Source organism: Lynx rufus, unplaced genomic scaffold (genome assembly GCF_022079265.1).
Source record: "Lynx rufus isolate CCGP_SWC_20201006 ecotype Redwood Valley unplaced genomic scaffold, mLynRuf1.p SCAF_44, whole genome shotgun sequence".
Lineage (NCBI taxonomy): Eukaryota > Metazoa > Chordata > Mammalia > Carnivora > Felidae > Lynx > Lynx rufus.
This window is the reverse complement of record NW_025814861.1, coordinates 1373901-1396749: the sequence shown is the minus strand read 5'-3', so window position 1 is coordinate 1396749 and position 22849 is coordinate 1373901. Positions and strand designations below refer to the sequence as shown.

General features: G+C 59.1%; 1 protein-coding gene across 6 annotated transcripts in view; it reads right to left on the bottom strand.

Annotated features, from left to right (window-relative positions):
• The window catches only part of RAPGEF1 (Rap guanine nucleotide exchange factor 1), a 133213-nt gene that overhangs the window by 16600 nt on the left and 93764 nt on the right, over window positions 1-22849 (bottom strand). For 4 of the 6 annotated variants that reach the window (XM_047098152.1, XM_047098155.1, XM_047098154.1 and 1 more), the window contains 2 exons: window positions 17820-18019; window positions 215-300 (listed from right to left, as the gene is read on the bottom strand). In XM_047098152.1, the coding sequence (XP_046954108.1) occupies window positions 215-300; window positions 17820-18019 (286 nt within the window). Of the gene's footprint in view, window positions 1-214; window positions 301-2028; window positions 2122-2941; window positions 3215-15356; window positions 15516-17819; window positions 18020-22849 lie in introns of all 6 variants that reach the window. The other 2 variants (XM_047098156.1, XM_047098157.1) reach the window with 2 other exon arrangements.

The window sequence follows — 22849 nt, the reverse complement described above, 5'->3', positions numbered from 1 at the left end:
AAGGGTGGGATTATCAAGGTTTTTCTGGTTTACTTGTATGTTTCTGTACTTGCCATGCCTTCTGCCCTGCGCATGTATAATTTTGAGAGTCAGAAAAAGGGAAAGGGCGTAAACCTAAAGCCCCGGGAGGCCTGTGTGCCGGTGCGCAGGGGGCAGCTCTCCCCGAGTGGGCTCGCTGCCTTCAGGGCGCCCACTCTACCCGGTCACGTCCTACCTTTCGCCGTCTCTGCTCTCCTTCCCAGGTGCGCCGCTGCCCAATGCGGGGTCTCTGGGATGTCCGTCTTTCGTAGCTGGTGATTCCTGAAAAGAGAAGCCAGCGCTGGGATTGTGACGGGTGCCCCAAGCCGGGCGGATCTGCTTCCCGGCATTCCTGCCTGCAAGCGGCTTCTGAGCGTAAGTTCCTCCGGAGCAATCCGAAACGTGGACACGGGAACCATGAATGCGGTTAATCCCGCAAGAAGTGCAAGGCCCTCTTGCCTTTGGGGACGGTGAAAGGGGGCCCCTACTTATGACCATCCAAGCACCTCCTGGAAGAAAGGACTCACAGCTGCTGCTACCGGCCAAGCCGAGCCAGGCGTTGTGCTAAGGACTTCCCACGCCTCCTCTCACCTGACCCGACCAGGACCCTGTCCGTTAGCTGGAGGCACCGTGCTACTCACGCACACAGACACAGGTTGAAGGCTCTGCCCAAGCGCACGCGGCTCGGAGGCCACAGCCTGGACTCCACCCCAGGGTCGTCTGCCTCCAAAACCTGTGACCTTGACCACCGTGCGGCAAACCCCTGCTGACTTCCTAGTTAGAGTCCTCAGGACGGCCACGCACAGCTGCCTCCCAGCTACGGCTCCAAGGGGTCTAGCTGCTCGAGGGCACGAGAGCCAGCCCCTCTCCTCCAGCAGCCGGGCCTGGGCATCCGGGCCCACCCCACTGGGTGACGACACAGCTGTCTGGCATCCCTGCTCTGCCACCGCGGCCGCGACAGAAACCAGGTTAGCACGAGCACATGGATCGTCCTCGTGGAGAGTGCTGCAGGTGAAGCCAGCACCGAGCGTGGTCGTGGGCAGAGGGGAGAGCCACGGAAGGCCAGCCTGGCATGGGCTCCACCGTGTGGAGGCTAAACTGGACGATGCGGGGGCATAGGTCACCAGGTGCGGACAGGTGAGGAGGGGACCCCAGGGTAAAAACAGCTTCCACAGACAGGGTCGAATCCCACAGTGTTCTAGGACTTGCAAGTAACTAAAGCGGGGCTCGCCTTGTGCGGACGTGGAAGGTCCTGCGGGGGCGTCCTCGGCGGGGCTGTCTTACCAGGGGTGACCACAATTTTAAGGGGCTGGGCCCTGTGAGCTGATCACCAGGGAGGACTCGCGTCCTCATGGCCCCTCCTGTCAAGGGACTCATTCTTTTTCAAGCTTCTGAGCTTGCTCGCGTCTTGCTGCAGCAAAACTTGGAAAGCCGACTGCTCAGCAGAACGGCTGTATCCGGCTGGGACAGAGGTCGACCAAGGGCAGCCACATCAGGTAGCTCTCTACGCTCTCAGGACAGAGGGCTCGTGAACACAGAGGGCGGGGGCTCCCGGACAGACCCCATCCAGCTTCCTCAGAAGCTGTTCCTGTGGGGGTAAGGGAGTGCGCTGAGGGAGGAGGAGGGGGCGAAGGCCCGGGAGGCTTGGTGGTGAGGGAGAGAGGAGTCCCTCCCTCTGGGGAGGGGATGGAAGACGGGCCTTGACACTAGAAGACGGGATAGAGAGAAATCTCAGAGAGCAACCGACACGGGGGGCCAGGCCAACACTATGCCGCCTCCTCTCATTTCCGGAAGACCCATCCGGCCAGGCCCGGAGAGCGTCACGCGAGCCCTGAAAGCAAAGGGAGGGCCTCCACGGGGAGCCACGTCCTCTCCCCACCGAGCCAGCGTGGCTCTCGGCAAGGCTGCGGGGCCCAGCCGGCTAGGGACCGGGAGGCTCAGCCAGGCAGAAGCAGGGCCCAACCCTGCCAGGCCAGGCCACATGCACGAGGCAGCCCTGAGGTTACTTACTCCTCGGGAGTGAGGCAGCTCCTCGCTGCTCTGGCCAGAGGAATACAGATTGACGTATTCACCCTCACCAGCCTCCTCGCTGGCGTTTTCACTCTGGGGGAGACAGGATGAGAGGAGATGCACATGTGACAGGCCCCCCAGCCCGCCGTCACGGCTCCGAGAGAGAGCAGCCTACCGGGCCGGCCCTGACCGGGACTCTCCTCTCACGGGGAAGGAACGAGGGCGGCAGCGGGAGCTCGGGTCTCCCTGGGGACCTTTCCCAGGCCCGAGAAGGAAGCCACCTCTTGCCTCTGTGTTACAGGGGACGCAAGTTTCCCGCTGATCTTCTCCAGGGAGGTCGAGGGCCGTTCAAACTGCCCCGGAGGGAGGCAGCGTACCAAGACAGGCCAGCTCGCTGCAGCGCCGCCCCCGCCTGCCGGCCCCGGTCCTCTCCGCCCTGCCAGCTAGCACCCCCGTCCCCGGATGAGGCGCTCAGGGAACTCAGCAGCACAGGCAGGCAGGGCCGCTGTCCTCAGCACCACCTGCAGCCAACAGAGGCAACTGCCTCCGGTCTCAGAGTCCTCTGTCCGCACCTTTCTTCCACAGGTGTTTGTGTCTTTCTCTAAAAACGCACAACCAACCAGGAAACCAGGCGCATTTTCTGTCTCGTGCTCATGGCTGTCTCTAAACGGCCACTGATCTGTTTCTGGAAAATCGGGTTCCCCATCTGATGGGAACTCCGTACGGAAGGTTCCGTTTCTGTTCTGGAAACAGACACCCTCCTGTTTCACTCTGCGACCTTCCACAGACCTCAATCAGACAGGCCTGGCTGCCACTGGGGGTGGGGGGCGGGGCGGCAGACTCACGAACAGCGACACCGCTTTTCTCAAAACGTGCAGACCCACGTGCAGGGGTGTGTGTGCTGAGTTCTCACCGAAGGCGTCGGGGGCGAGTCAGTGAGAGAGGTTTCGGAAGGAAGGCAGACAGTGTTCCCATGAAAGCTGCTCTCCTGAGAAGACGAGAGAGGCCCGTCCACGGTGCTGGGAGGCAGACTGGCCACGGTCGGCACCGCTAAGTCAGAGCTCTGAGACTGGTGGACGGGCGGGAAGTGTGGAGAGGAAGAGGGGGTAGACGGGAGGAAAGGCTGAACGGAAGCTTGGTTGTGAGGCACGAAATCCTGGGAGTAGGACCTAAACACAGATTTATACTACAGAATCAAAGTGGCAGACAGACACAGAAACGGGAAGATGGGAAGAAGAAAACAGACAAAAGAAAAAGTCGTTAGATTAGGTCGGCCGAGCTGGGGTAGGCCGTTCACAGCGATTCTAATGAGGGCCACGGAGCAGGCCGAAGCAACCCCCGCATGCCTCCGGCCTGAGGTCCCCCAACCCGGGCGCGCCCTCCCTTGAGCAGGGCCTGGGGACCGACCCACGCCATCCGCCACAACAGAGGGACGCGGGCGCCCTCAACGACGAGCAAGCCCCAGGCGCGGTACGGGTGGTCCCACCGTCTGCTGTGTCAGAGAACCAAACCCACGAACCCAACCCGTGCCTCTGTCCCTTCAGGAACCTGGTGGCTAAATGCAGTGTGCGCCTTCAGACCATGGGTCATATTTACTCATTTCGAGTCTTTCGGATGAACTTTGGTTTTATCCCTTAAAAGTCAAACACTGCAGCCTTTCAAATACCGTAACCCGCTTCAAATCCTTTTGGAAGGGGAGTCTTAAAAATGCGATCAAAATGCTGAAAATTTCTCTGAGCTCACTTCCCTCCCTACCCAATCTTTTCTCTTTTCTTTCACCAATGGAGGGATCTTGCAATGTCTCTGGTACCACCCTAGAGCTGCGAGGCTAACACTCCCAAACTCTCATGGAGACAGAGAAGTCTCGAGGCCAGGTTGAGGGGTGACAGCGAGCGCCCACAGCTTCTGAGAGCCAACGAGCACTGCCCAGGCCTGAGCTCTGCTGTGGGAGGAGGGACAGAGGAGCTCTGGGGCCACCAGGCTCAGAACCTGAGATGTCACCACGTCCCACAAAGGGCCTGACAGCCTGATGCTGTCACAGGGAAGTGGGAGAAGGGCATGTGGAATGGTCTGTATCCAAAGTGCTGGCCCGGCTCACCTGCCCACCACAGATGCCGGAGTTTGCCAGAAGCCAAACTCAACACAAATGTGCACACGGCTCCCTCAAATGTTCTCTGCATGTTGCCACTGGATTTTCAGAACCCACGGACAAGGAAAAGGAGGAAGAAACACAATTCTAAACAGGAGGTTAAAGCCACTCACATCCTTAGGTGGTTTTGTAAAGCTACACTTTACACTGGACCAAGGGGCTGCCTCAACTCCAGGGACAGGCGCCCCCCCCCCCCCCCCCCCCCCCCCCCCCCCCCCCCGCTGCCGGCCAGCCCTGCTCCTTCCTGGCTGGCCTGAGTAGTCTAAAGCTCCCTCTCGCTCTGCGGGTTTGTATCAGACTCAGGACACCTACCCCAGGCACCTACTCACTCGTACACATTTTATTTCCCCATCTAACTCCCAAACTCAAGACCAACCCCGTACGTGGTCACATGAATTCATGGGAAGTGCCGTCCATGTTCTGAAGGACAGGCACCGGAGGCTGAGATTCCTGGGAAGCTCCATTCCCACAAGCTTTCTACACAAGCTGGGTGAGGGGATGCCCGGCTCAGTGGCTCTCATACTGGGGGCTGAGGAGCCTGAACATCCACGGTGCCCTCACCAGCCAGGTGCCACATTTCACTGATCTTTTATAGCAACCACCTAGGCCTGGGGGACTCACTCTGGACCTTGCTGGGGATGGCAGTGGGGTCAAATGTTTGGCTTTGGGGCTCTCCATTCATCCCTGGTTAATGTCCCCCCCTGCAGTGAGGCTCTCTCACTGGCTGGGAAAGGCCAAAGAGAAGACAGCGTATGGAACGCATTGGCCAACGGATGGTACGGTCTGGTCCCGGGAGGCCACCCTGAGAAGCCCACGTGGCCCTTTCAGGCAGCGGCTTTGGTCTCACGCAGGAGCCTGGTTCAGCTCTGTTGCCTGTGTGTCCCCAAGGGCAGAGGCTGTCATGAGATGTGCTGACGGATGCCTCTCCCTTGAGCACGTACCCAACTAGTTTAGGTATTAGGAGGTGGGGACCTCTGGGAGGTGCTTAAGAGCTCCCTTCCTAAATGTGATCAGTGCCAGGAAAGAGGGTCCAGAGAGATGCCTTGCCCTTCTACCGTGTGGGGATACAACCAGAAGTCTGTGACCGGAAAGGGACACCGACCATGGTGGCAGCCTGACCTCGGACCACAGCCTCCAGAACCGTGCTGTATGTAAGCACCCAGGCTGTGGAGCTGTGTTATAGCAGCTTGAACAGACTAAGACAGATGCCAGCTCTTTTAGGGGTCCGGGACCTGTCCTCATGGACCACCCCTGAAGCGTAAAGTCTCTCGGCACTTGGGCAGGCCCCGCAATAACTGAGCACTGGACAGACACTCACGAGCGGTTTCTATGCGGTCAAAAGACGCATCAGGTGTGACGGTACCTTCTTGACCAGCTTTGATCTGGCCCGCTCAGGGTGGCGGACTCCCAAGCACCATGGGTGCCTTTTCCGGGAGACGGCCTCAGGGTGACTGCCGAGGGCGTACTCTCAAGTCACACAGACTGGACTCCGGTCCCCGGCTCTCTCTTTCCACCTGTGTGACCTTGGGTAAACAGCCTAAGTTCTTGAGCCTCAGTTTCCTTGCCTTTAAAACAGCGATGCAAATGCATAGCACTGTATGCTAATTATACTAGAAGGAAAAAATGCAAAATGAAAACCCAGGAGGCAAGGACCACGCTTCTGTGGTGGGGTCTCTGGGGAGTTACAGAGATGATGCTCTGGGAGTCCTGGGTGCAGTCAGGGCTGCTCGGTCAGCTCTCCTCCCTCATCCTCCAAAATACCAGGAAACCCCAGAGCTGAGGTATTCAGTGGGGTCTACCGCTGAATACGAGGGGCTACTTAGGAACTGATTCTAATGTTAGTATCGACGTGCCTAAACACTGGCTGACTCACAGGAGTCTGCAGGGTGACAGGCTGCCCCCAGGGGAAGGAAGGAGCCCCAAGGATGTGCGTTATGGAGGGGGGCAGCTGCCGCCGGGAGACCGCAAGGGGGCTGCCTCTCCAGGACAAAGGCTCCTGGGCTGCCTGCGCTCCCTTCCCGCAGCAGCATCCCCCCCCCCCCCCCCCAGCCTGGGAGCAGCTCCGGCATCCCAGCTATGCAGTCCTGCTGGGACAAGAGCCAAACTTGAAAAATACCTTCCAGTGGGGAAGCGCCCCGCGGTGCCCCTCCCCACAGTGCCCCTCCGGCAACTCTGGAGGGGAGGGCACTTGGGGGCTCATCCCTACACCATTTCCCCCCAAGCTCTGCCTCCACGGATCCCCCAGAGAGTTCTCTCCAGGCCCTCTGAGGCCACATTTTTCGTAGGGGCAGGAGAAAGGCAGGCTGGCCACGGAGCAGAAACACCACTTCGCCCCTGCCTGGAGTTTATTCTAGGACCTGGCTGGTGCCTGGCTTTGCCTCTGACAGAGAGTTGCTGCTTTCTCTGTAGCAGGAATTTTTATTTATAGCCAGAGTAAGACTGTTTGGGCTGAGATTTTATGCCAGGAGGGGGGCTGCCTGTCTGGAGACGGCAGATTTCTGCAGAAGATCTAGGCGTGCCAGAGCCAAGTTCCTGCAAAAGAAAGCAGTTAGGAGGGGCTGCCTGGTCCCTGCCATCAGCCTCGGTCACAATTTGTCAGAGTGCCAGCAAAACCCGTCTGGGGATGACGATGCCTGCTGGTCAGTGAGGTGCTAAGGGTTTTGCACGAATCCTCTCATTTAACCTACACCAAGGGCTGTTACGATCCTTGTCACAAAGACGGAGAAACGGGCTGAGAGTGCAGGCTACACACCCGATAACACACGGCTTGGCTCCTGAGAGACGTGTGGGGCATCTCACTGTCAGCGAGGGTTCTGGGCATGTGACAGGCCCCACCCTGTCATCCCACGGCTCTGCAGGATACAGCCTCCTAACTCGCTGGGAAATCTCCTTGGCTAAGTGTTCTGCAATGACCAGCATGCAAAAGGCAGTGAGCTGAGGCCCGATATACGAGCCAGGGATGCAGAGATAACATCTGCCCTCACAGAGACGGGAGACGCGGGAAGTGGCCACCCGTTCTGAAAACGTACACTCGAAACCACCACCAAGAGTCTTCCGGGTGGAAAAAACGGTGGAGGTTGACGACCGTACATGTTAACAGGCCATTCACACGCTAAGAAGCAAAGCCACCCAAAGCTGGCCAGGCATGCAGTTTTCAATGACACTTTATCTCCAGCAGAGTCTTGGCGTGAACCATGACTGGGGAGGAGCCCTGTGCTGTGCTGGCAAGAGAGCAGGAGAAGAGATCTTCAAAAGGAAACTTCTGGCTCCTCGCTGTAACAGACACTCCATTTACTTCCCCTGATTATCAGGAAGAACAAGGGTGCCGGAGGCGGCACAGAGGGTGCCAGCGGCTGAGGGCTACGGCCACAGGCCCGAGGGCCTCGACGGCTCTGCGTTTCCACGGTGACCTGCGCCCCAAGCTCTGGAGAACTCGCAACTCCACCAGTCACAGGGAGACGCAATCATCCGAGCGAATGGACTCACTGTCGTAAAGCGTCTGGGAAGGACAGAAGTTGCCAGAGATTGGTCATCACTGCACACTCTTGGCTCGAGCGAGGCTTATGACTTCAGTGTTTCTGGACGCTGCTCACCAACACAGATAAGCTATTGGACAGCTGGTTTTCAGGCTTAAGTTCATCATTTGTGAGAAAACACACTCCAGGGAGGCTGCTGTTCTAGCGTGGCTTGGGCCTCCTTCCCGTACGCAGAGTCACTGGGAACCCTGCAGCTCAGCACCGGTCCTGGGCTCACACTTCCCTGAAACTAGAGACTGTGAGTGTGAACACAACCAACACAGCACGGGGCTACGCCGTTCCTCTTGGAGGGAAGTCCAGCCCACAGTCACCGCACGACACCCCCCGCCATCTCCGGGGGACGGATCTCCTGCGGACAAGCACGTCCGACGACTCGGCTCCTAAGGGATGGAAGGTCCCCAGGAAGGACCCTTGATAACATTCCTCGTCACTCCGTGAGGCACACTGGGAGGGGGACCGCTACACGCGTCTCCTCTCTCCTTCCTGTTCCCCCATCAACTATTTATTTGCCAAAGCCCTTTTTCGGGTCTCCCTTACGCCCAGAAGCGACTTCCTTCTTTGATGCCTTTGTGTCAGAAGGCGGGTTCTGAGGCCGAGGCCACCACCGCCTGCTCGAGGCACGGAGAGGCACCTTGGCGTGGGTGCTGGGGCCACGTGCATCTTAGCAAAGAAAGGGACAGCGGCAGCACAGTGGACCCCCAAAATATCTTCTCTCCTCTTGAATAAACTTCTTGGTGGAATCTAGTTTTAAAAACCATTGGAGAATTCTAATTAGTATTTTATAACAAAGGATGTAAAGAATAAAACCCCAAGAATGCTTTGCGTAGGAGAATTTTCGGTAGGATGGGTGCAAAGTTAGAAACGTATTGCATTTCTTGTCATGTGACATTTTTGCCATCTGAATCACAAGATCTTCCTTGAACACCACTGGTTTCAAAGCCAATGGTCTCTTGCCTAATCACGTTCTTGCAAAAACCTCGAATACGTTTTAGGATGCTCTGTATGTGCACTGAACGTTAAGAGCATCAACGCTTTATAGAAGGATTTAATACAGACTCAAAAATTACTTTACTTCTGTTCTAGAAAGCTGACAACTATTTTTACCCGGTTTGGATTTAAACGGCATGCCAGGGGCTCTACCGTAGACTCGTTCTTAGAACTCTGTTTAGAGCCTGCGGCTGCAGCGTGTGAAGTGTCAGAACACGAAGGAGCAGCACTCCTCTCGATGTCCAGCCTACGTGCGGGCCTTTCCTTTCACACAGCCTTCCCGGGTCGCCGTTAGTCACTGGCAACCGACAGTGGGGATCTGGATCCTAGCTTCAGCTCTCACCAAAGACTCTGAACAAATGACACGGGCAGCTTCTCTAGCCCGGTCTCCCCGTCCCCAGAGTGGAGCGAGCACTCCCTCCCAGAGCCGTGGGAAAGGGACCCTCACCAGTGGACGAGCGGGCTGAAACGGGTGAGGGTCCGTGTGCACGGACAGCACCCTTGGGGTTCAGGTCGCCACGGGACCCTCGCAGGGACCAACGGGGTCCTTCTGGCACCCGGCCAGCTGGACAGTCACGGACGGAGTCAGGGGCACAGCTGCAGCGAGGGGCTGTCGCCAATTCTTGGGTCTGAAGCTGGTCCAAGAGCAATGACCATCCAAAATGCCATGAGCCCGGCAGAACAGCAGCAGGAAGTCTTGAAGGAGAGGAGCAGAAGTGGCTGAGTCGCAGTGGCTGCTTCGGCAAGTCTCCAAGGCCGAGGGTCCCCAAGTTCTGGTCTCGGGCCCAACAGACAGCAGCCAGGGCGTTCTGGGTTAGCAGGAAGGAAAATGAGGAAGAAACGGGGTTTTCGGCCACAGCGTGGGACCGGCGTGTCTGACGCACACGAGCGGAGAGGCTACCGTGGCGAGCCGACACCTGGCTGTCGCGACGAAACACGGGGAGCGGGAACGTGGGCGCAATGGCAGGCGGAGAGGACCGCGTGCCTCCCTGCTCCCTGCCTTTGGGTGAACGAACACCCTCCTGGTCAGTCTGGCGTCACAGAGCACCCGCTGCTTGCTGGCTCGGCCCTGAGCTACGTACCAAGGCTGCAAGCACGTAACAAGCCCAGCCCCAGCCTCAGAGGATTTGCGACCTTAAGAAAAAAGAACTTGAGCCTTACAGAAGAAAGAATTTCCCAGTGTGGTAATAAACGTTACTATGATGCCTCCCTTTTTGTTAAACACTGGTTGTGTGCCTTTCACTACATTTCTCGCTCCACATGTGCTCTGCCTTTAACCTTCACGACAATTCGGGGCTCCCGTCACCGAAGAGGAAAGGGCGGCCTACTGATCCGGAGGCGGCACGCTCGGGTCCACCCCGCCAGTAAGGAAAAACAAGGTGGGGAAGGTGACGGGCGCCACCAGGAAGGGTGGGACACGTGACAGAAGGAAGGATGTGCAGGAGAGCCAGGGAGTCGGCGCCTGGAGAAGGCGGAGGGAGCACAGGGCGTGGGCAGGGGACAGGTGGGCACCGGTAGCTGGCGAGGCCTCAGAAGGCTCTGCAGTGATAAGGGGACACTGCAACCTGGCCAGCGAGAAGGGGGCACGGTGGCAGGAAGGCCGGTGGGGAGGCCACAGGAGCCGTGCTGGGGGCGGGGAGAGGGAAGCAGCGACAGGGCTGGAGGCGAGGGGCTCAGGGCCCAGGCTAGGACGCACAGCAGGGCTTGGTGAGCGGCGGGGCACGTCACAGGTCAACGTGGCGCGTGTGTGGCCGGGGAGGAAAGACAGCTCCTCGCTTCCTGCCTGGGCAGCTCGGGGACGGTGGAAACGTCCCGAGAGACAACGAGGATGGGGGCGGAGGGGCTTGGCTGGGCCTGTGGGGTCTACTTCCTAATCCCAGGGGGACGAGTCCGGGTCTGGCGAGGCGCCCGCACTTGCACCCTGAGGACCCTACTCGGCGGTACGGCCCCCAAGAACGGGGCAGTGTACGAGCCCACGACTTCCGGGGTGTGAAACCCCGACAGGCCCCAGAGCCTCCGCAGGCCAGGAAGGACCACGCGACCAAGAGGCCTGGCTCTCCCTGCGACGGCGGGGCTGGGCCACTCTGAGGGAGAGCCCGGCAAGTCCGGCAGGCCAGCGGAACGGAGCCCCAGCCAGGACAGCTGGAGCTCGGAGAGGTACCCCCCGTCCCTGGGCTGCCAGCGTCGCCCACCCCCTCCCCCGCTCTCATCTCTCAAAGCGAGGGAGGTCTACTCAGGTCAGGAAAGCACAGAGGTAAGTCAACATCAGGAAGCGGCAAGGCACAGAGGCGAGGAAGCCAGGGACTTCTCTCTTACAGCACAAGGCACACACCGGGCCCAGCCCGGCAAGCCTGAGCTCCCGGCCACCCCCCCCCCCCCCCCCCCCCCGTCCCCACTCCACCGTCTGTCCTCCGCACTTTCACTTCCCGTCTGCTCGCCAGACCGCTCTTTCAGCCCACGGTCTCTGTGACAGCCGCTGGGCTGCCGTTCAGGGCAGCAAAGGCGAGTGACAGAGGCACTCGTGGGACTGCAGGGGCCTCCACGTGTCTCAGGGAGTGGGCCCTTGCCGTCTCACTGTGAGGGGAAGGCACGGCAGAGGAACACGGTCCACGAAGCAGGCCTTCCAGTGAAAGCATTTGTGCCGACGTGCAAAAACCTGGGTTCAACACCTCAGAGAATCATTCTCTGCCCAGGACGGGACACCAGCTGCTCTGCCCACCCTCCCCCGTCCTTTTTCACTGAAGTCTTAGAGACGACACGCACTGGATGTTCTTACCCTAAAAATGTTGCAAATAAATGACAGTTATCATGGGTCCCTCTCAAGTTCTCCTCAAAACCTGGGTCTCCCAGCAGTTTTACTTCCAGAATCATTCTGGAAGCCAAGATGGTAAAGAAGCATTTCAACACATTCCCAGCACCTGAGTCCATCTTCTAGGGGTAAAATACCTGTGCCTTGCAGTCAGCGAAGAAGGGCTGTACCAGAAACCAGTCTGGGGGTGGAGGAAGGTGACTGTTCTAACGTCAACATTTCAAGCCCTGAAGGGCACTGGCAACCCTGATGGCTGCTGGGAGGTTTTCAACACCCTGGTTGAGGGTCAAGTGCATATAGACCCGATCCAACTTTTAAGATCCTTTTTAGAGTCACAAGACCAGCGTTCAGAGGCAAAGCCGAAGCAAGCCAGAGGAGGGACCTGGGGATTCAGTGTAGAGCGGGGAGGGCTGCCGCCGGAAGGACCGGAACTGGAGTGGAGGCGGAAGGCGGGCGGCCAGCATGGTGGGGCTGCAGGGAGGACATGGCAGGCAGCCCGGGGCGGGTACCAGTAACCGAGAGAGAGAGACTCTGGGGACAGAAAGGGAGGACCCCACTATCAGGTCAGAGAGCTGTCTGTAGGAAGGCACATCACTCAAGTGCCTTCCGGGGCCAGCTACATTGCCAAGGCCCGGCGGAATCCTATCAGGAACGGGGACCCGGCCTCCCTGTGCCTGGCTCTCCACATCCTTCCTGGCTCTCACTCGCTCACTCCTCATGTCCCTGAACACCTTCCTCTATCTAACAGCCCAGAGACCACATGCCTGTCTGGGTACATGTCCAAGTTTCAGGACGCAGCACGAGCCGGGCAGGACGGGAAGTCTGTGGACTGGGAGCGAAGGCTTCTGTGGGACGAGAGCTGGGCAGACACAGTGGAAGATGCCAGGAAGAGTGTGAGCACCCCCTGGCCTGGCCCCCAAGGGCCATGCTCAGGAAGGAGCCTCGGGGGAAAAGGTCTGTTGCAGTGAAGGTGTGCGACGCTAAGCACACGGGGAGGGCCGGCTCGCTCACTACCCTTCAGCCAGCTGCCCCATAACCTCACTCCTTGAGCGCTTACACCTGCGGTGACCTTCCAGCATGCATAGGAGGCCCCCACCCTCCAGGCAGGATAGAACATCCGTGGCGTGGAACATCTTGGACTTGTTTTCCCTGACCTTTGCCCTTTATCTCCCGGAAATCCTAACTGTCCTTCAGGCAACGGCCCAAGTGCCACCTTTCCCAGGAGGCTCCGTCCTTGTCCCGGCTCCACGGCCCCGACGGTTCCCATGACAGCCTGAGACTCTATCGGGCTTACGCACACCCTGCCTCAGCACGAGCCTCTTCCATGCTTGTACTCTGCCCACCGGAAGGCAAGCACTTGTTGAGGGTGACGGGGCCTCTGAGCCGCTGCGGATCTCTGCACGAGGAGAATCCCTGCGCTTGCTGAATTAAACTCAACCCGGAGCACCAGGAAGAGCGAACAAGAGGCTTTCTCAGCCCCCGTTTCAATTACGCTTGGTCAATGCAGCCGTCCTGCTCCAATTCAAGAATCTTCTGGTAGGAGTAACAGGTCGCTGACAGGGTGAGGGGTCTTCAGGTTTGACAACTGCTGTACCCCTAAATGGCGTCCCTTCAGAATTCTGTGGTGGACTGACGACAGAGGCCCAGGAGAGACAGAGCGAGGAGATTTGGGAATAACGGGCCGCTCTGAGAGCCACCCAAAGCCCTCCACTTGGGCTCATCTCAGAAGGCAAGTAGGAAATACACAAAGATGTTGGCCTTGCAATACACCACCACTTTGGGGGGGAGGGGGTCAGCGTGCCAGATGTCAAACGTTCCAAACCTTCAGGCCATTACTAACAGCTCTGGAGGCGGGAGGTAGGGTGGGGGACTTTCCCTTTCGGAAATAAAGCACCTTTAGTAGTTCATTCCCTTGGGTTCTGCTGCGGAGTTGGTACGCAGAATGTGGTCTTTCTGATGCGAGGTGTCTGGGGACTCCCCTACGTCCCGGGGCTGGAAACTGGGACATACTCAAGCCCAGGCTTCATTAAAATGCCCTCAAACTTTCATCAACTCCGGAGTAAACAGAGCAGCTCACTGACAGCCCCCTAAGCCCAAACCATTCAAAAGGGACATTGTGGACGCTTTCTTAGGATAACTCACACTTTCCTTCTGTTCACAGAGGGGAAAAAACGGTCAAGAGCTGGATTGTCTAAAGGCCAAGTTCTGCACGATTTGTGAAAGAAACTCACCAGAAGTGCCTGCTGAGGAAACAGAGGGCGTCTGTGTGCCAGGGCAGGGCCGGGAGGAGGCAGGGAGGCTGTGTGGCCTTTCCATAGCAAGCACAGGGCCGCCGAGGGCTCTCAAGAGTTAGGCCCCAGCACCCAAAAGAACAGTGCATTCCTCACCGCAGGCAGGACCATCTCGACCCGGGCCCTGGATAGGTGGTTCCCAAAGACGGAAACCAGACAGGACCACACCGGGAACCTGAGCTTCGGTAGGTCTCTCTCTGAGAGTCACCAGGTCAACCTCACTGGTTTTAGAGGGAAAAGGAAGTCCATCTGGGTTGACCATGAGGTTAGGTCATCTGTCCAAGCTCTTATGCGCAGGATTAGGACCGAGCGGAGACTAGAATCCAGGGCTCTGAGAGCAAGCGCTATGATAGCACATTTCTAAGCTTACCAGGTGCCTGGCAGTTTCCTATGATTTTATTTACTCCCTACAATCACAAAATAAGAGACAAGTAAAAGCATAACCTCAATGGAAAGAAGGGAAGGCCAAGAAGAGTAGGTAAATTACCCAAAGGCAGAACTGATTTTAAGGAGGACCCAGACGAACCCCTGTCCGTGTTCTATCCCTGCTGCTCAGTCCCATTTCAACAAATTAAAGGGAGAACTGTAGCTATTTCGGTTCCTGGACAGATGGAGATTCCAGCAAAAGACGACAGACCGGCACCGTGCCTCCTCCAGTGTCAGTGTCCCCTAAGTTTCAGAAGTACACCGTTCACAGCAATGGCTGCGCCCATTCCCCTCCTTTGTCCACGTCTGTCCCTCTGCAACATGATCTGCTGGAACACCCCCCCCCCCCCCGCAAGAGGCCGAGTGTACCTCCCGACTCCCCGAATCCAGACCGGCCCCGTGATTCAACCAAGAGAATGCAAGAAAGCGACAGGGTGCCAATTCCGAGCCCAGGCCTTAAGGTACCTCGCGTGCTTCCGTTTGCTCCCTTGGAGCCCCGCCAGCTGCTGCAGGAGCAAGCCCGGGCGAGCCTCACGGAGGCTAGCGGGTCACGAGGACCACAAATCAGCCCGCGGTCCTGGCTGCGGTTCCGGAGAGGTTAGCTAGGTCAGCCAAAATCAGATCAGCAGTCAGCCTACTGACCTGTGTCCTAAGCAATGCCAAGTGGTTACCGTCATCTTAGGCCACTGAGTTCTGGAATGGCCTGTCACACAGGGTCCCCAGACTCAGACTCAGACTCCGTCACAGCCTGGTGGAGACTGCCCTCTCTGGCCTTGCTTCCTGTGCAAAGACTATTTCTTCTTCAACACAGAACACTTACAGGGCTGACCCAAGGCCCAAGGGAGATCAAAATAAAAAGGCCAAAACACTCTGCCAGTTTACACCTGAGCGGTGAGGCTCAGAGCGGGGCTGCCAACATTCCCCCATCCCCACCCCCACCCCGTCCACCCCAACACTTCACACAGTCCTTAGGCCCCAGAGAGCCAACCGCGCACGCCCCTTCCCCCTTGTGCAGGGTCTGCAGGAGGACAGAGTCCGGCCTGGGTGGCAGCACACACATCAGCAGGCACAGGCGACAAACGAAAGATCGCACTCACGTTTCCGAGAAAGAGCAGCGGGGAGCGACTCACCGAGGGCACGGGCAAGTTGCCGTGCCGGCTGAGAAAGGAGTTAGAGACGGACACACTGATGCCCTGAGTGGCACTGCCGTCCTCGGGGGTGAAGGCCACTTTAGTTTGCTGGACACAGTAGGAGACAGAGGAGAAGGAAGAAGCAGCATAGGAGGCCTGCTGGACAGAAGGGACGAGAGAGAAGACAGGGAAGGAGGGAGAAAAGCAGAGAACGGTCAGGCAGGTATACGAGAAGCATACCTAGGCTGCTACCTAAGTCTGCTCGGACACTCTGGAGAAGAACGGCTTCTCCGCTCAGCTTAGGAATCAAAGACGCCTGCCGAGGGCTACCCGGATGAGAGGGTGCCCTCCTTCACCTCCTCATGACAGATTTAAAAAGCGAACTTTCGTACAAGTCGCATCCGCTGGAAGTGGTTGTAAGGTACAAGGAGGCCAAGAGGGCCTGGAGCCCCGTGGACCCGGCTCTGAATCCCGTTTCTTCCACTTACTACTCAGGACCTCTTCCTCTTCCGTGGGAGCAGCCCAGGCAGTCATTATGCTCCAGCGAGCGCGTGCACTCCTGGGACCAGGCCATCCGGCTCTGAACCTGGGCCTCACTGTTTGTGACCTGCTTGGCCTCGGGCATTATTTAAAGCTCTCTGTGCCTCAGGTTCATCATCCGTAAAGCGGGGACAACGCTGTCTGGGACCACGTATGTGTCAGGCACTTGACTGTGACTGCCACACTGTACGTGGGCTGACGGGCACAGTGATCACTACTGTTTTGCTGGTAAAACGGAGAGAGTCCTCCCTGCGCCTGCATTTGAGAGCGGGCACGCCAAGCAGCCGGCACAGGGCACGTCACATGCCGTGTCGGGGCTTCAGCCAGAGTTGGGCTCGGTCCCCGCATCTTCTACTTCCAGCAGTGGGTAGGCTCCAGTTAGGTCACTCTGGCTTTCTCAGCCTCAGTTTACTTAACACGGGGGTGATAGAGGCTGTGGAGAGGATCATGGGAAACCAGACAGAAGCCCCAGTGCTGACATAGGGAGGCGTTCAGCGGAGCGTCTGCCCTGCCAGCATGGTGAGGTGCTCCGCGGGTGCTCCTAGACGGGCTCTGGTTCCAAGCGTGCTCACTAGGGATGTGTGTGAAGCCTGTGGGCTCCACGGTGCGGAGAAGATGCCAAGGGGCACCTGTGGACACTGGCAGGAGGGGCCGAGACTGTCTCAGATCTCCATGAAATCTGGTTCGGCTGCTCAACCAAACATTTTAGGTTAGGGGTCCGTGCGGCAGGCATTTCTATTTCCATGGTAAAGATCCCTTTTTGAAACGTTTTCAGAGTAATTCAGATTCACATTGGGGCACATTTGGGTGTTCGTGGGGGTGGGCAGGGTGGGTGAAGGACTGAGACCCTGAGTCTCAGTCGTGAGACACGGCTAGACAGTGGCAGGCCAAGAACCCAGGGCGGGTGCTGCCTTTCCTCTGACAGACCGAGCTGTCTCCCAGCAGGCTAGGCGTGCTCCTGCCTTGTCGGTCCCTGAGCTCACTGAACGTGGGCTCAGGGACCCTGCGGGCGGGGGCTCGGGGAGTGACCTGGGGACCTTGGTTGTCCAGTCAGCAGTTGCCTCCCAGCAAGGGAAGGGTGGCACCTTTGTGTCCCCTCAGGACGGACGAAAGATGGCCAGCTAGCCGGTCACCTCTGCGGTGGAAACACCACCAGGCTGGCCAGCCCATGACCAAAACGGCACGTGCAGCTCTGAGCAAGAATCCCCTTCGGAGGTGCACTCCTCCCGGAAAGCACGGCCGGATGAGATGCCTGGATGCTACAACCTGACCACCGTCCACGTGGTTAGGAAACCGGCAGCAGGGAGAACAGGGCTCAGAGGCGGGCAGCAGGCACACCCCCCCTGCCCGGTCCCGGAATCTCACATGCTGCCCACGCAGGACAGCCGGCCTTCTGCGCCAACCGGGGCTTCGTTACCTACAGGGAATCCTCACACAGGAGTGTTTCCAGGGGAGGAGGGGCACCGTGCTTGGGACACAGAACGGCTCTGTTTACGGCCATCGTGCTTCAATAGGGCTTGTTTCCACGGGGCCATCCCTGGCCAGGGTGGGGTGTAAGTCACCCTGTGTAGCGAGGCCATTATGTAAATCAAGTTCACAGATGGCCGTGCACAGACCATGCCCTGTGCTCTGATGGAGTCCCTCCTGTCTGGGAGGTCTATAGTGGAGCCAAAGAAGAGAGGAAAAAACACGAGACCGTCGGCAGAGAAAGCAAACATTCTGAGCACAAGCCAGGCCCAGCTGCAGGGGCGGCAATGGAAGCGAGGGCGCCACCACCCCCGGGGCGGGAGGCCGAGGAGCAGGCCCGAGAGCCGGCCAGGAGGAAGCGAGAGCGCCACGTGGCACCCGGCGCGGCACGCACGGCACGCACGGCACGCACGGCACGCACGGCGGCCCGGGCCCCGGAAGCAGAGCGCGGCTTACCAGCTGCCGCTGCTTGGGGGGCAGGGCGGGGGGCGGGGCCAGCTCCTGCGGGGCCTCGGCGCTGAAGGAGTCGTTGAAGCCGTACACCTCCATGAGGAGCTTGTTCTTCTGCTGGTAGATGTGCTCGTTCTGCGGCGTCTGGTAGAACACGGACGGCTGCGGCTCCGAGTAGTCCTCCAGCAGCTGCATGTAGGCCAGCACTGCGAGACGGAGAGCGGGCGGGGCCCTGGCCGTGAGCGGGGGTCCCCCGCCAGCGCGCCCCCTCCGCACCCCGACCCGTCCCCGCGGGCCCGCCACACCAGGCCAGGAGCTTTGGAAACACGACAAGAGGGAGCCCTACGGAAACCGTGGCTCGGGCCGAGGCCGGCCGGTGACAGCGGGGAGGCCGGGCGTGTGGGGGCAGGGACACGCGCGAACTCCCTGTACTTCCCGCTCAGTGTCGCTGAGCTCTAAGAAATAAAGCCTCTTTTTAAAAAAGCATCTTGGGGGGCGCCTGGGTGGCGCAGTCGGTTAAGCGTCCGACTTCAGCCAGGTCACGATCTCGCGGTCCGTGAGTTCGAGCCCCGCGTCGGGCTCTGGGCTGATGGCTCAGAGCCTGGAGCCTGTTTCCGATTCTGTGTCTCCCTCTCTCTCTGCCCCTCCCCCGTTCGTGCTCTGTCTCTCGCTGTCCCAAAAATAAATAAACGTTGAAAAAAAAAAATAAAAAAAAAAATAAAAAAGCATCTTGGGGCGCCTGGGTGGCTTAGTCGGTTGGGCAGCCGACTTCGGCTCAGGTCATGATCTCGCGGTCCGTGAGCTCGAGCCCCGCGTCGGGCTCTATGCTGACAGCTCAGAGCCTGGTGCCTGTTTCCGATTCTGTGTCTCCCTCTCTCTGACCCTCCCCCATTCATGCTCTGTCTCTCTATCTCAAAAATAAAAACGTTAAAAAAATTTTTTTTTAAAAATAAAAAATAAAAAAGCATCTTGGGGCCCCCACCTCCCTGCTGACAAGCCCTGGGGGTCTCTAGCCCTGTTCCCACTCCCCCCCCCCCCCCCCCCAGGTACGCAATCCTCCTCCCGCACCTGGGACACCCGGGACGTGTGCACATGCCGTTCCCTGCTCTTCCCAGTCCTGCCGGGCACATTCCTCCCTCGCTCATGGCTCGGCGTCCCCAGGGGCTCCTCGCCAGTCGCTTGCCCGGCAGCCCCACCTTCTCCCCCTTGTGGCCACTCAGCCCTTCCCACAGGGTGTCCCGAGCCGTCTGCGGGACTGTCCCAGGAGCACCAACGCTTCGGGCACCGGCTCAGCTGCCGGGGCCTCACAGGGGCCAGCAAACAAGTCCTCTGCCCATCTGAGGCCTACACCCTCCCACAAGGCAGGAGACAGACCCGGAGAGAGGCGCCCGGCGGGGGGTGGACAGCAGAGCGGGCTGGTGGCGGGCGCTTCTCCCGAGCACGGATGAGCCACGTGAAGGACTTCTGCACTGAGCCTGCAGGCCAGCAAAGGCCGAGGCCGGGCCCAGGGTGCGGTGAGCAGAGCAGAGCCAGCAAGGGGAGACTGGAAGGAGCGAGGCAGTCGCCTGGGGGGTCACGAGAGGCTGTGGGAAAGGGGCAGGGATGCCGCGGGGGCGAGGACCAACAAGGGCTCCCCTCGGGGCCTGCCCACGGCCGCTTTGTCTTGAGAAAACAACGGGGGGCCTCTCTGGTGGTTCGGGCGAAAGATTGCGGGGTGGGCGGAGGCGGGGAGAGTGGTTTGATGCAGGATACACTTTTAAAGCTGATGTAACAGGGCTTACTGCCTCCCACTAGAGTTGAAGCCCCTGGAGGGCAGGGACCATAAGGGTCCGCCGGGTCCACGGCTGCATCGTCAGCACGTGACACGCCGCAGGTGTCCACAGATATTTGCAGAATGAATGAGTGAAGGAAACACGTGTCCTCCGTCCCGGCTGAGTCCCTGCTAAACCAGGCGGCGCCCCGGGGTGGGTCTTGTAACGCACCCACTGGGTAAACAAGTAACAACCGCTAAACTCCGTTCCCCCCTTCCAGCCCAGAGGCCACAGAACGTTCTCGGGCGAGAGACAAACTGCAAAGAAAGACGTGTTTGAATTCAAATGCGTGCGTCCTCTCCTCCCTAAACATCCTTCCAGAAACCCCAGCCCTTGCCGCCCTGCCACCTGCCACCAAGCGGCCGCCTCACGGTGGCACAGCCCGTAGCTGTGCGGCCGCCCAGGGACAGGCTCCCTCGCCTGAGCCGTGCGGCATCACCGGAGTGGCCCCGGCAGCAGACGCCAGCAGGGGCCTCACCCACGCGGGGAGGCGAGACGTCTCAGCCCTCGGGTGCGAGCATCAGTATGCGCCTCGCTCCTGACATTTCGGGTGATCCGAGCCCCACCTCCAGAGCCAGGCCCTTCCGACGACTCCACGGGTTCGGGAAAGCGACCGTCTGGACCTGTGTCCAGCCCTCTGGCATCCTCAGGAAGGCCTTCTCCGATCCCCGTCTCTCTGTGGGACTAGAACCTGCACGTGACACTCCCCGTGGCAAAGTCTGGGTCAAGGCCGGCCCGGAATGCAGTACTGCCTTTCTCTTCTCTCGGCAGTGGAGGAAGCTCCTGAGAGCAGGGGATCCCCGGCCAACACCGACACGCCCATGGCTGAAGGGCAGGTGCTGTTATGCCTCCTTGATTCACGAGTTAGGAACGAGGGCCGATCAACGTACTCACGGGGCCGCTGTGCACGCGCCAGGGGGGAACCGGTGACGACGGGAGCTGGGAAGGAAAAGGGCCCAGGTTTGGAAGCAAGGGAACTTAGGTGCGTGTGTGGCAGGCACGGGGATGCCAGCGAAGGCACCATCTGGAGCTGGGTGCTGTCCTCTTGGGTCATGTCACAAGCGCTATGAGCACCCGCTAGATACCAAGAAAAAGTGGCCAGGACAATTTTGCAGGGCTTAATTCTGTGTTTTCAAATAGTCTCCACATTGAGGGTAGACAGGGAATGCCTCTCTCATGTCCTTCACCAAAAGGGGGATTGAAAAGAAGCGGTATAAGGGCCTTCACTCCGACAAGCACTGAGCAGAGCGTGGCTGTAAAACGCGGTACGTAAAGGCAGTCTCGCCCTGAGGGGACAGCTGCCACAAGCGCACCTCACTGTCCCCCTTGAGCCCCGTGAGGCTCTCCTTCCATGCGGCACCAACACCATGAGGCCCCAGAGGACGACGCAAGCCTCTGAAGGGGACCCCACACGCCTACCGAGTGCCCCCTACAAAGACTGCACACCACCCTCTGTGGCGGACTCAGACGGGAAGCTTCCGCAAGACCTGAACTGACGAAGTCCTCGCAGGGACCGGCTAACCAAGCAGAGAAACAGCAGTGAGGCTCGCGACCGGAGGAATAAGCAAGAGGGGTCCGTTTCAAAAGCAGCCCAAGAGCTCAGAGAAGGGGGCAGCGGCATCGCTGGAGACGCTCGCAGGCTGGTGCTCCCTGCGGGCACCCGGGGCAGTGATCAGGAAGCCTGTCGGGCACAAGGGGCTCGTGGGGCTGCCCTCAGCAAGAGGGGCCGAGGACCCTAAGGATGTCAGTGCCACCCAAAGGAGGAGGACACTGTGACACCAGCACTGCGTGTGTACGAGCTCGTCCAGCATTAATCACATGTAAGGGATGATGTCGATCTCCTCCTTTCTCTCGAAGCAACTGTGCAAGTTTTCCACTGGGGCAAAGCCTGGAACGCCCCAAGGGTCCCCTCAGGGAGTGAGGAGCGGACTAGAGACGAGGGCTGTGCCTCAGGTTTGGGGTCCTTTCACAGGGCACAGAAACGACTCCCAGCTGCCTGGGGGTCACTACTGAAACCCATACGGTCTCCACAAAGGAGGGCCGGACGCTCTCCTTCTTAGCGTGGGAGGCAGTGTGTGCGCTGTGCTGGGAAAACACAGGCCTGCTCTGAACCCCCCTCTGCCACCCACTTGCCAGGTGATCCTGGCAAGGCTTAGTGCCCCTGCGCTCCCGTTTCTTCATCTATAAAACGGGCGCCAACATCACTGCCTGACCAGGGCGTAAGGACTAAATACGACAGTGCGGGAAGCCTTAACCCAGGTATGCCACACCTTAAGCTCTTAGTTTTTAAAGGTTTGCAGACAGAAGTGCTACAGACACTGATAGAAGAAATAAAGCCTAAAAATAGACGTCTAAATTAACAGAAAGTATTTTCAGCCACCGGAGACCTGAGGCTGCTGGAAAGGCAAGAGCGGACGACTCTCCTTTTCCTCCTCCTCTCTACAGCCCCTGCGTGCCCTGACCTGCTCTAAGAGCTGAGAAGGTGAGGCCCCTGGCTCCGTGGCCAGGCACCACACATCTGATGCGGTCTGCATGGATGCAATCCTACCCTGCATTCTGGGTTTGGATAATTTAATGGAAAGGGGAGGGGAGACAAGGGGAGAGGAGGGGAGGAAGAGAGAGGGGAGCGGGGAGAGAGGGAGAGGAGACGGTGTGAGCCCAGGACGGCACACTGGCACACTGCTCAAGTCAAGGTAAGGTGGGTGGAGGGGAAGGGCCAGTAGCTCCCTAGACACCTGCTCGTGTAGAGGGAGACGTTCCTAGCACTGCCCCTGGTGACTCCCACCAGTAGGGCCCTGCTTTCTCCTGAGCGAACGACAGGTGGGAACGACCTCATCAGTCTGCACGGCCAGCTGTCCCTCCAGCGGGGAGACCATACCACCCAGGCTGTGACACATGCTGGGTGACACCCAGCAAGGAGCTGGGCGACAAGGCCCATCCGGCTGCCCTCGGGGCCGTCCTTGCCGCGTTTAACCAGGCCGGGTCTCCCCTTCTTTGAGAGTGGGTCCCATTCTAGCAGGGGCCAATCAGATGCTCTCATTTGGGAACCTGGGAGGGAGATTCAAGTCCTAGTTGGTGGAAGTCCTCTGCCGGATGCTTCGACTGAGGCCAGGGAATCCTGGGGCTGTGTGGCCCACGCGAGCACACACACACCTTCGTGGTGGCAGCCAGTGCCGCAGAAGGGCCAAGCAGAGCCTGGCTGGTGGGGAGAGGGGGAGGGCGGGG